The sequence below is a fragment of the Humulus lupulus genome, chromosome 6 (assembly GCF_963169125.1).
Source record: "Humulus lupulus chromosome 6, drHumLupu1.1, whole genome shotgun sequence".
Lineage (NCBI taxonomy): Eukaryota > Viridiplantae > Streptophyta > Magnoliopsida > Rosales > Cannabaceae > Humulus > Humulus lupulus.
This window is the reverse complement of record NC_084798.1, coordinates 154699716-154711708: the sequence shown is the minus strand read 5'-3', so window position 1 is coordinate 154711708 and position 11993 is coordinate 154699716. Positions and strand designations below refer to the sequence as shown.

The following is an 11993-nucleotide window of genomic DNA, read 5'->3' as shown; positions in this document are numbered from 1 at the left end:
TTCCAGAACACTAAGGAAGCTGGAGCAGGTAAGCTCGCCCCGACATGGGAAGGTCCCTACCTCATCACAAAGGTAGTCGGACATGGAGCATACAAGCTACAAACAAAGGAGGGACGCGATATCAACAACAGCTGGAATGCTATCCACTTGAGACTGTATCACTCTTAACTTAACCCAGTCTACTTTCATTTTCTTTCATCAGTATTCTCACAAGATCTTCATTCGAGCAACATACTGACACTTATAATGCAGGAAGTGTCAGAACTACATTTGGGCTTGATCCCTGCAAAGGGTATGTAGGCAGCTCCACGGAGCGCAGCCCCCTATCACAACCATTTTTTCTTTATATATATACTACGAATAGTTCAATAACAAATCTAAATATAAATTGACTAAGTCACTTTATACTTAGATTGGGGGAATAAGACACTAATACTCCATAAGTCATTCAGCCAATCAGCATCCGATACAAGGACTACAAAAGCTACCAGAACAATAACTTAAACAACACTAACAAAAGCTACAACAAGCCATAATACAACAAAACTAGGTCAGTTAGATCAGGATACAATACTACATAAGAAAAAGTTCATACTACAACTAGAAAAGGCCCGACAAACTCTGTTATCCCACGACAATGAACACAAGTAGAAGAGGAATCAGTCATCCACAACCAGATCATTAGTAGTCATGATGCCAAAAGAAGTGGCTAACTCTTCGGCCCGGGTTATCTCTTCAGCCCTCATCTTCTCCAATTCCTCAAGATCAGCAATGTATTTGGGAACATCCCAGCTATCAGCCTTACCATCCCGAAACTCACTAGCCATTACGCCACGGCATTGGATCTCAGCCTCCATCCCAATGACCAACATCCGATTCTCCAACGAAGCAACCTCGGCTTTCAAATCATCAACTTGACCAAGAGTCACTCTCAGCTTCTCGACATCAGCTTCCTTGGATTCTAGTTGAGCCTTCAAATCAGCTATGAGTTGATCAGACTCCTTCTTGGAATCTTTCAGCCGACTAACTTCACCCCGAAGATCATTTCTCTGACTCCTTACTTCCTTTAGAGTTGCCATTAAGGACTTGATTTTCTTCTTCAGCCAAATGACCCCTTGCAAACCCTGACACATAAAAAAGAAAATGTAAGACAACAAGAGAAATCAGCTAGTCGGCACAAACAAAACTAAATGAAATATTCGTACCTGGAACAAATGAGAAACAGTGGTATCAATTGACCCATCCGTACCAACCTGCTCCATTCTGTGATCATCTTCGGGCCACAACAACTTATCAATCTCTCCTAAGTGAGGCCCAATCTCACTATAGGCCGCAGCATTGGAAGGGAACGAAAGGGCAACGGTGTCGCTAAATGGGTCGGAAGAATCATCCCGCACAGCCTTCTTCTTTTTTTTCGTCTGACTCCGCGTCAAAACAGGGGGATCAGCCGGAGGCACAACAACCTCTCTATCAGCTTCTGAGCTCCCAACGGACGATTTCTTTGCTTGACGCAAACGTTCCAAGGCATTGGAACCGGTTAGAGGAAGTGTAAAGGGTCGGGACATAGCTACGTCTGCAAACGACCGCTCACTTGTCGTCAATTCAGTCAAAAAATTGGGAGTATATCCCAAGACTTCTAAACTTCTCTTGATAAACACAACACGAGGATTATCAGGACTCTGTAGAAGAGGAATACCTTCAGGGAGTTTTTCAACAGAGCGCCACAAAGAACTCTGACGAAGACTCGATTCAGACAGCAAATCACTCCACTCACGCTCCGCCTCAGGAATAGCAAGAATACTCTTAAGTCGACCAGAAGACTCCCTCGAATCCCAAAGGTACTCAACTCGAAGCCTACCTGCAAAATGATAGAAGTATCAGCACACAAAATAAAATAAAAACAACAACAACATGTATATGCAAGGAAACGGATTAGTAGGCAAGCATAAAAGACTCACATGCAGGAGACCATGAACAAGGTATCCTACTATCAGCAGGTAACCCCAACGAGACGAAAGGGACGAAGAAGTAACGGTCCTTCCACCTCTTATCTCCACTCTTCAAACTAATAATTAAAGGAGGGTCCTTCCCCCTAGTTGTTAACTGGTACCTACCTTTGTCATTAAGGTGTGCCTTCAAGTAGTAAGCTCTCAACAAGTCAGCCACCCCAAGTGTTATCTTGTGCCTTTCACAAAGGACTTCGAGAGACATCAAAATCCGCCATGAATTTGGCATTAGTTGTCCGGGCGAAATCTCGTGGTACTCACACAACTCAACGACTAATCGGGGGATGGGAAACCGAAGCCCTTCTTTGAAGGGAAGTTCATACAGACACACCCAACCAGGTAAGTGCCAGTCAGGCCGCTCCGCCTTAGCAGGAGCATGCAGACTGATGGTATCAGGGATCTCATAATGACGACGAAGATAGGTCAACTCACCTAAACTTATGGAAGACCTAGGATTAGAACTAAGCATACTACCAGAACCCGGCATACCACCATCAATAGGTTCGTTAGAATCTATTCCCCTTCCAGTAACATCACCTAAAGGACGACCCCCCAATTCTACTACTGTAATTCGGTTGCAATCAACCATCTCAGCAGAACTTTGAAAGAGAGAACTAAAATCTTCTTCACTAAACGAACAAGACAGTCGACAGACTGAATCAGCGTGACTATCACACCTACTTGTAGACATAATGAGCTGATCACCTAGAGCAAAACAACAGCTAAGCCTTAAGGAACACAAAAAAGACATGAAGAATATTTAGCTCGATACACAATCAAGAAGCGCTGGACGACTCATCAATCAATCAGTCAGACGGACCAAACATAAAAAACATATGATTAAACGAGGCAAAACAGACTACTATATCAAATTAGATTACAAAGTATTCAGTTAAACAGCAGTCAGCCTATAAGTCTCTACTAATCAGTCAGACATACCACTCAGCTCAAGGAACAGAAACACATGAATTAGACATACGCCTAAACAACAGAAATTCATATGCCACCATTGCAATCAGATCAAACGCAAACAGAAAATCTACAGGATCAAACAAAAATAACAGTTGAATAAACTAACCTAGCACGAAGAACATGAAGAACACGAAGAACACAAAGAACATGCATAAGGACATTGAAAGGAAAACAAATGAGAGAAAACTTACCTCTTGAGAAGCTCTTTTACTCCACACCTTGCACCTCCTCTCCAAGCCTTCCTCAAATGAATGCAATAGTAAAAACAAACCACCCTTATATAGGCACACAAATCCACCCGATTAGTGCCAAGTGTCAACCATCAGGTGGCCCTACCAAAAAGGATTTAACTTCCTAAGGACACTTAAAGTCTCAGAGACAAATGAAAATTCACATTGAGCGCACTAGGCCCACTCGGCCATCTCCCCCGGACACACTACCTCCTCGGCAGACCACTCGGCCCAAACACACGAGTCACTCGGCCACCCAGGCGAAGCACTCGGCCCACCCGGAGGAGCACTCGGCCATGCCGACAAAGCACTCGGCCACCCCGGTAAAGCACTCGGGGGAGCAATCAGCCATGCCAACGAAACACTCGGCCTTCCCGGAGGAACACTCGGCTCGTGCAGCCCATTCAGTCGGCCAACATGTGACCCACTCGGCCATGCCTCAGGGCCACCCCGTGGACCACTAGGCCAGAAGGCCGTTCGGCCCAAGCATCCAGTCGGCCCAAGCAGCCGGTCGGCCAACCAGGTCCGCGCGCATCCGCAATCCACTCGGACAGCCGGATGCATATGTGCTCATTACTCGGCCGGATGCGTAGGTGCGCATCACTCGGTAGTGGACAAAATTCGTATACTTGAAAAATAATAGTCCAACAAGCAGTCAGTCAGCCCAATAAGCTATCTAACTAGCCAAGAAGGCCCAAAGCCCATGTAAAATAGGCTCGCATATACAAAGTACCATCCAATTACCCAAAACCATACCCGGACCCGAATTCGGATACACTCAGTCAGCCAGGGACCTTGAAACAGTCAAGGCTCCCATCACGTTCGCCAAGAATCTCGGAATAAAACCACTTGGAGCGAGTCAAGCGAAGGAGAAAGACGGAGGAGGACGGAACGAGGAGGAGGACAATAAATAAGACCATCAGAGGTTGAGAAAAGGCATCAAATAATCACTGAACTTTCTTTACTCTCTAATTGAAACGAAGGCTACTCTATTTCTGAGCAATCCAGTCAAGCAAGACTAATTAGTCAGTCTGATTGGACCTGACCTAGTCGCTTGACTCCTCCGTCATCGCCACCGTCACTCTGACCATTTTACGACTCCTTCATCCATCATCATTTCGACTATTTATATCTTAATTTTATTACTTTCTATTAGCTCTCGTTACAACCCGACTGACTTGAGCGTCGGAGTCCCTTTGGCTGACACCCCACCGGTGCTCCCAATTGAACTCTCGTCTCTCTTCTTTTTGTTATTGACAGGTTGCTGGTGCCCATCTAATCAATTGTAGGAAATCACCTCTACAATTGCACTCTTGAATTCATAGAACGCTCTATAACAAATATAGATACGATGTTAATTATCCATTGTTACAACCATAATTGTCTCTAAATCCTCTATAGACGGTCTACAATGAGATGGGAATAAAATACCACTTTACCCCTCATTGTATTTTATCCTTAAAACACTTAGTTCCATGTAAATGATATTTCAGTAAACTAATATTAATTACTGAAATGAGATCTCTATCATTTAAGACCTTGACCAAACTAAAAGGAAACCATCGTTTCACTTTTTCATCTGACACTATAGATGTTCATACCTATGTTTAACACTCCCACTCAATTATACTACTGAGTTCCCAAGATGTAAGTATGGGCTAGTCCGTAGGGTAAGCTGGTAACGAACAAGTCAAAGAACTCAAATAATACAATCAGTTAGAATACTAACCACTCAGAATTAAGATTGAATTGACCTATGGTCAGCTATATGATATGACTATAATAGATAATAGTTGTATGTTTACTTATCCTATCAACTGTCAATGTCGGTCCTGTCCGATGTAACAAATACATCCGATCTTATCTACTTTGCTAATGTTCTTGAAAGACCATAACACTGCAATGTGTAGGTAGATCATATCGTAAATTGGCAAGTCAGTGTAAATCCTGTGCACTCACTAATCTTAGGACTAACTTATTTTTAACATATAATCATATTTATATTCCACTATGATTACGTCACTATAAATATGATTAGCTATATGCTCGGGATTTAATAGAAGTTTATATTAAACAAATAATCATGAAAATAAAACATGTGAGCAAAGTGATTGACCAAGTCAAAAAATGATTTCTATTCTTTTATTGATAATAAATGAGATTATAAAGAAATTGAGTTTTAATTAGGGCATAAAACCCCAACACTCCTTCTTCCCACAAATCCTTCAATTCGTCTACCACAAACCTAAAAAAGACATCCATGTCCTTCCCATGTGATTTTGAACCGAGAATCTATAAGGTCAGCATGGATGGTGACTCTTTCATGCACAACCAAGGATGCATATTGGACATGCATAATATTACCGACCACATGATGTAAGATAGACTCATGTTACCAAATAGATTAAAACCATCAACAACCAAACCCAATTGAACGTTTCTGGGTTCTTTGGAAAAATTAGGATAACTGGAATCAAATTGTTTCCAAGCACCCACATCAACAGGATGGTGCATCACACCATCTTCTTTCGACCGTCCCGTACTATGCCTTGAGCCATAAAAATGCTTCATCCTAGGAGTCAAAGGGAAGAACCGCAACACTTTGTGGGCGACTTTTTTCCCTTGTGTGTCTTTGTCAACCCATCGGCTCTCGCCACATATAGGAGAACTCTGTTTTTGGGAATTCTCCTTCCAGAACAAACAACAATCGTACTTGTAAGCATGAATTGATTGATAACCTAACCCTAGCTTCCTCATCTTTTTCTTAGACTCATAGAATGAAGTCAGAATCTTATTCTCCTTCTGGAATGCAAATTTCATAAACTTCAAAAGAGAACTATTTGTCCATTTATTCATAACCTTCATGTGCATCATCTTCGCCGAGAAGTTCAAGGAAGACAACCAAGTACAACTAGGGTATAACTCAGCTTCGACATCTTGAAACATGTCATCAAATTTATTCAACGCACTATTGCCACCGCCATATGAAATTCCTTCATTTATGCCTTCTTCGTTAGTGTCTTGTTCACCAATAACTTCATTGATGATGTCAATCATCTCATCAGTCATTGGAGCCCCGTCGCCCACTACTAGAGGCATATCAACTTCACCGTGGTAGGTCCACTTCACGTATCGCTGCAGAAACCCATATCTGCGTAATTGAGCCTCCACCACATCCAGTTTCTGATTCAGCATATTGGGACACTGAACGGATGAGCATCTGACTTCTCCCGAAGCATTCACATGATTCTTGGCCATTTGTATAAATGCTTGAAGACCATTCCAAAACACATCAGAGTTACGTCGTCTATTCCTTATCCAACTCTTGTCAATTGTCATAACTGATTCATGTGGAAAATAAATTATCACATTGTGATAATCATAAAAAACTGCCTTTATTTGCTAATAATTTTTTTATCACCAAAACACTAATTTTTCAAAGTAAATTGTGAAATCTTATGAATAAATTATTAAATTTTATGAATATATATTATTGTTAGTTATGAATGTATTATAAAATTTCATTATATAATCAAATACTTAATTATGATTATTATTATGTTATTTAATAATTATCAAATTCTTAATAAATTTTTCACTTTTTATTTTAAAAAAATAACAATAAAGTTTTATTATTTTAATTTTAACTTAATTTTAAGATTAAAGTTAACTTAATTACCTATTTTATCTACATATATTATCAAATTAATTAAATAAACAAATATTTAATTATAAATTCATTAATTTACCATTAATGATTATTATTTTAATTTCTACTTATTTTATAAAAAAATATTAATAAAGTTTTATACTTGTAAAATTATTATTTTAATTTACACATTATAATTTTTTTAATTACTTTAAAATTTATTAATTAAATTTTTTAATCACACTAGTTTTAAATCTACAAAAAATTTACCATGCATCAAAAATTTAAAATCTACAAAAATTTTACCATTGAGTTTTTCTAAATCTACAAAAATTTCGGCGGCATAACGGTTGTAATCTAGCCTATCCCAAAATTTAAAATATGCATTAAAATATATAAACCAGTCACTGACATAAATAAAATTTAATAAAATCATTTGAATTCACAAATAAATAACAAAAATATATTATAAACATATTCACAAATCAACATATCATTTATATAACCTATCTTATATATAATTCAAAACAAAAATCTTATTTAACCTAACATATATACAATTGAAACAAACAATTATAATAAACATTTAATCATATTAATCTAACCTACCAAACAATTTAAAAATATATTTCACATTCACATTTATATACATATAAATATAATCACATAATCACATTTATATACATTTACTTATACATATATTTAACCTATCATACATTTTTTTTATAACATAACATTTAATTAACATAAAAAAAAATTAAAAATCACAAATATAATTAAACTAACAATACAAATTCCTAAAATAAAAAACAAAATTCAACACTATCTAAAATAACCAATTACACAATTAAAAACATAATTTAACCATTAATCAATCGCAAAATATTTTTTTAAAACAATTACCCACGGTTCGGACTGGGGGATTATCCAAAGGCAAAGACTCGGGATGATGATACAATACCCAAATCTGAAAAGGAAAACAAAAAAAAATGTCAAAACTCATTTCCACCAAATACAAAATACACACATATATTAAGAATAAAATACATATTAAAGGATATAATAGCAAGATAATGGGTTTAGACTAGTGAAACTTGGGAGAAATTGGCCAAAACAGGGTTGGGCGGCGCTGGGAGGCGAAGAAAAACAGAGAGTTTCTCTGTTATTTTTTTTTTAAGAAAACAGAGCAGATTGAGGAAGAAAGCCTCTGTCTGGGGTTATATCGCTGTGACCTATAGCGACAACATGTAATCGCTATAGGTAATGACCAGTCGTCCCTGATATCAAACACACCATTTTACTCAAACGGTGAGACCCTACTGCGACGATATGTCGTATCTGTAGGATAGTGAATAGTACACGAATTCTCTTGTGTGCTACGCGTCTACTCTACAGTGACGACATGTCGTTGCTATAGGCAGTGAAAATTCGACTTAAATTTTTTGGTGGTTCACTTTCCCACATTTTTTGGACCTTATCGCGACGACATGCCGTCACTATAGGGAGTGAAAAATAAGAAACCAACTCTTGGCGGTTAAGTTCCCTCCCTGTCCTACAGCGATGATATATCGTCGTTTTAGAATAACATATTTCCCTCCTTTTTTTCCATGATGGCTCTACAACAACAACAAGTCATCATTATATGGGGTGCAAATAGGCAACCAACTCTGGGCGGTTGAGTTACCTCTCCATCCTACAGCGACGACATGTTGTCGCTATAGCTAAACATATTTCCATCTTTTTTTTTTCAACAAAGACCATACAGTACCAGGAATTTGGAGGACCCGGTCGTGTGTTGTTGACGACCCTACAGCGACGACATGTCGTCGCTATAGCTTATTTTTTAATAAATTAAGATTTTTTTTCATGGATTTCAACTACATACAGCAATGACTTTGGAGTCGTCGCAATAGATGTCGTCGTTGTAGAGTATTTTTCTTGTAGTGCATCCACTTAATGTTTTGTTGATGTAAAACTCCAAAACCTGTGATCAACAAACAAGGGTTCACCGAGTTTCACAAGCCTTGAAAATAGATACAAATACTGTGTATAAAATCACTATTTCTCTCTAAATGAAAATGAATATGTGTCCCTAAATGAATCCTATGAATCCTATTTATAGGCTCACGGGTGTACATATGGGCCTATGGGTCATCATTAACTTGCCCTACAAATATGATAAAACAAGAATATAAATTACATTAATTACACTTAAATGAATAAATATCCCAGAAATATCTAACTTATAATTGTTTCTGAACGTTAGTCTCGTTCCTACGAGCAGCTCTGATCGTATGCCTTTATTCACCTTCTTTTCGTGCTGCTCAACATATTCCTTGTGTCAATCAAGCAGCTCAATTTCTTCTGATACCGTGGTTGTTGGTCGACCAGTCCTTCCTTAATAATAGTCACGTGCCACTCATGTTCCTCTTTAACATGCCACCTCAACATGCAAATATTTGGGGAAAAATTTGTCCACCAAGTTTATTTTATTGCGAACAACATTTAATAAACTTACTCGATCGGCAATCCTGCTGACCCGTCACATCAGATTGTACTTACTTTCTCGAAAAGGTAAGTAATTATGAACTTTTCTATTTCCCAGGAACGATTTGACGGTTATTGCCATTTCCCATGCATCGAAACCTGATTATCATCATTACTCATCAATAATACCCCGAGAAGTATAAATATAAGCCCCTTCACTCCTTTTCATTTTTACCCAAACTTTCTCTTTCCTCAAGAACTCTCAGAACTCTCTCAAAATCGTCAAGATTTTTTCACTTCAATCTGATGCCTTTGGAGAAATTTCGAGTCATCTCTCCATGAATTCTCCAACAATCTTTACTTCAAGTAAGTTTTCGAACAAACCCTTCAAATTTTGTAGCAATTCACCTGCATTTTGGTTGTGATTCTTCTATATTTGTAACTATTTTTTCAATGTTCTTAGTGAGTTTCTGAGTAGACCGACTTTAGGCAAAAAATACATAGAAATACAATGCAAAAATAGGTATTTTAGGCAATATATTGCATAAAATAATGTTTAGGAGGAGTATTTGGGTTTATTTACACTGATTTTGGGTCCAAAATCAAAGTGAAATTCAGATTTTGGTATTTCGGAAAAACTGATTTTTTCCCGTCTAGTTTTGAAGTTGAAAAGTTTTTCTGAAAAAAGTTTTCAGTTTCACTTTTTAATCTGTTTTTTTCCAATCTGCTTGTAGGGTTTTTGTGTTTTTAACAGGATGTTGCTGGTTGGATAAAATATTAACTTTCTTTCCTTTTGTTCTTCTTTCTCTATTGGTCGTAGATTCTCACTTCCCCTTATTATTCTTAGACATTCATGCACGATCCCTAGGGAGGTGAGAGACCAATAGATGAAGAACTTCTGAACCTACTATTCGAAGATGCCGATCCACCTACTTTACCCATTCCAACAAATACAACACCACCAACACCATCGACCAGTTATCCTGCTTCAAACCCTTCCATGGCGCGAGTAAAACATGTTGCTTAGCGGAGGAAGAAAATTCCTGACCCTCACATCGGTCAGCATGCGGCCAATGTTGAAGGACCTTCCACTACTAACCGACCTACAACAATTAAGCAGCCTCCTGAGATTCTTCTTCACTGCGCCCTTGTAAAAGAGGTCGCAAAAAAAGGATATACCATGGTACGTTGCCCCTCCTAACGTTATATTGAGTAGGATGGTGGCCAAATATCCCAAGAAGTATGGCCTCCCTGGGATTACACTTTTCAAGCCAACCCCCGACCAGAAGGCAAACGTGCCTGGAGGTGCTTACTGTTCCTGGTCGAGGTATCACATTGAGGTAGGAGCTACTTGTAGAGTCCAAGAACTTTACTTAGCTAGTTAGATAGTAGTAGTAGCAATAGTAAGAGCTAGTAGTAGTTATAGTATGTTTTTTACTGTGGATTTTGATTCAAGCCGGGACTGAGTTGGACACTCGTAGTAACACTTGTAGATTTTCTAAGTTTAACCTATAGTTTAAGAATATTAATTATAACCTAAGGTTTGATTAATATGACTGATTATGAAAATGATAATTATTATACTATAAGGTTTAGATAGACCCAATAAGATATTAACACTTGTCATGTGTATGTTTAATGAATAATTAAGTATTTTTGAGGAATAGTTATTAAGAGTAATATTTGAAAATCCTAGGGCCTGCCAGCAGCTTTGAAATCGTTAAAGGACTTAGTCAAGGCTGTTTACTCAATTCAAATTAGGCTGAAAAAGTGTAATTACGTGTATAATATTTCAGCGTATGCCGATATATCGCAGCTCTAGGGGTGATATATCGCCACACGGGGATACGAAAAACACGTAGCTTCACACGACAACCTCGACGAGCCTCGAGAGCATCAGTCCAGGCGATATATCGCCTAGCATGGGCGATATATCGGCTATGGTACATGATTTTTGAACAATTTTGAAACCGAGCTCATTTTAATTCTTAACCTCTTGATAAGTCCAGAATCTTTTTGACCGAGTCTTCAGCCTCTGCTGAACGATTATTCAAATGTTTTTCAATTAAAAAGCCATTATTTTATTCAAGCTAAATGAAGATCTTTTCATTCTTGAACTCTATAAATAGGACCTAGTACCTAGCCATTTCTTCATTCATCAAGCTAAGTTCAGAGCCTACAAGCTGCTAGGATTACTTTAGAGTGTTAAACACTTGGGTTGGGGTTATAAGCTTTATCATTATAAGCTTAATAAACACTTGGGAAGTAAGGTTTATAGTGTATTTCGATTTCGAGGTGTAGTTCGGTCATAGAAGCATTCAAGGTATTCCTAATTCTAGTTCCTTTCTGTATTATTCTTATAGTTTTTCTCTACTCAAATTCTAACTCAGTATTCTTTATTCTTGATTAGGCATCTATGTTCTTGAACTTGAGGTTCTTGTTGGTAAGTATCTTTTTGATGGTGTAGTTCATTCTTTTCATCTCTTTTCTTTAGTATACTCACCTCTCTATTATGGTTTTTAGGAGTGTTCCAAAGTCCCGATCTTGTTCTTACATTCCGATTTTTGGTAAGGAAAATAGGGTTGATATATGTCTATGTTATAAGTATGATATGTTTTTAGTTGTTTTAGTATATGAATTGTTTAGATA

The 11993-nt window shown here is 37.9% G+C and overlaps 1 protein-coding gene across 3 annotated transcripts; it reads right to left on the bottom strand.

The window, feature by feature from the left end:
- Positions 1–358: 358 nt before the first annotated feature.
- Positions 359–3280, bottom strand: LOC133784254 (uncharacterized). 3 transcript variants are annotated; one of them, XM_062223687.1, is made up of 5 exons: positions 3170–3280; positions 1959–2711; positions 1697–1858; positions 1206–1573; positions 359–1124 (listed from the first exon to the last, which is right to left on the bottom strand). In XM_062223687.1, the coding sequence occupies exons 2-5, from the start codon at positions 2695–2697 to the stop codon at positions 660–662; spliced, it is 1734 nt and encodes a 577-aa protein (XP_062079671.1). In that variant the 5' UTR covers positions 2698–2711; positions 3170–3280; the 3' UTR covers positions 359–659. The 3 variants fall into 3 exon arrangements, with proteins under 3 accessions (XP_062079671.1, XP_062079669.1, XP_062079668.1); XM_062223685.1 differs by lacking the exon at positions 3170–3280 and adding an exon at positions 3085–3138; XM_062223684.1 differs by lacking the exon at positions 3170–3280 and having other exon boundaries at positions 1959–3078.
- Positions 3281–11993: the final 8713 nt, after the last annotated feature.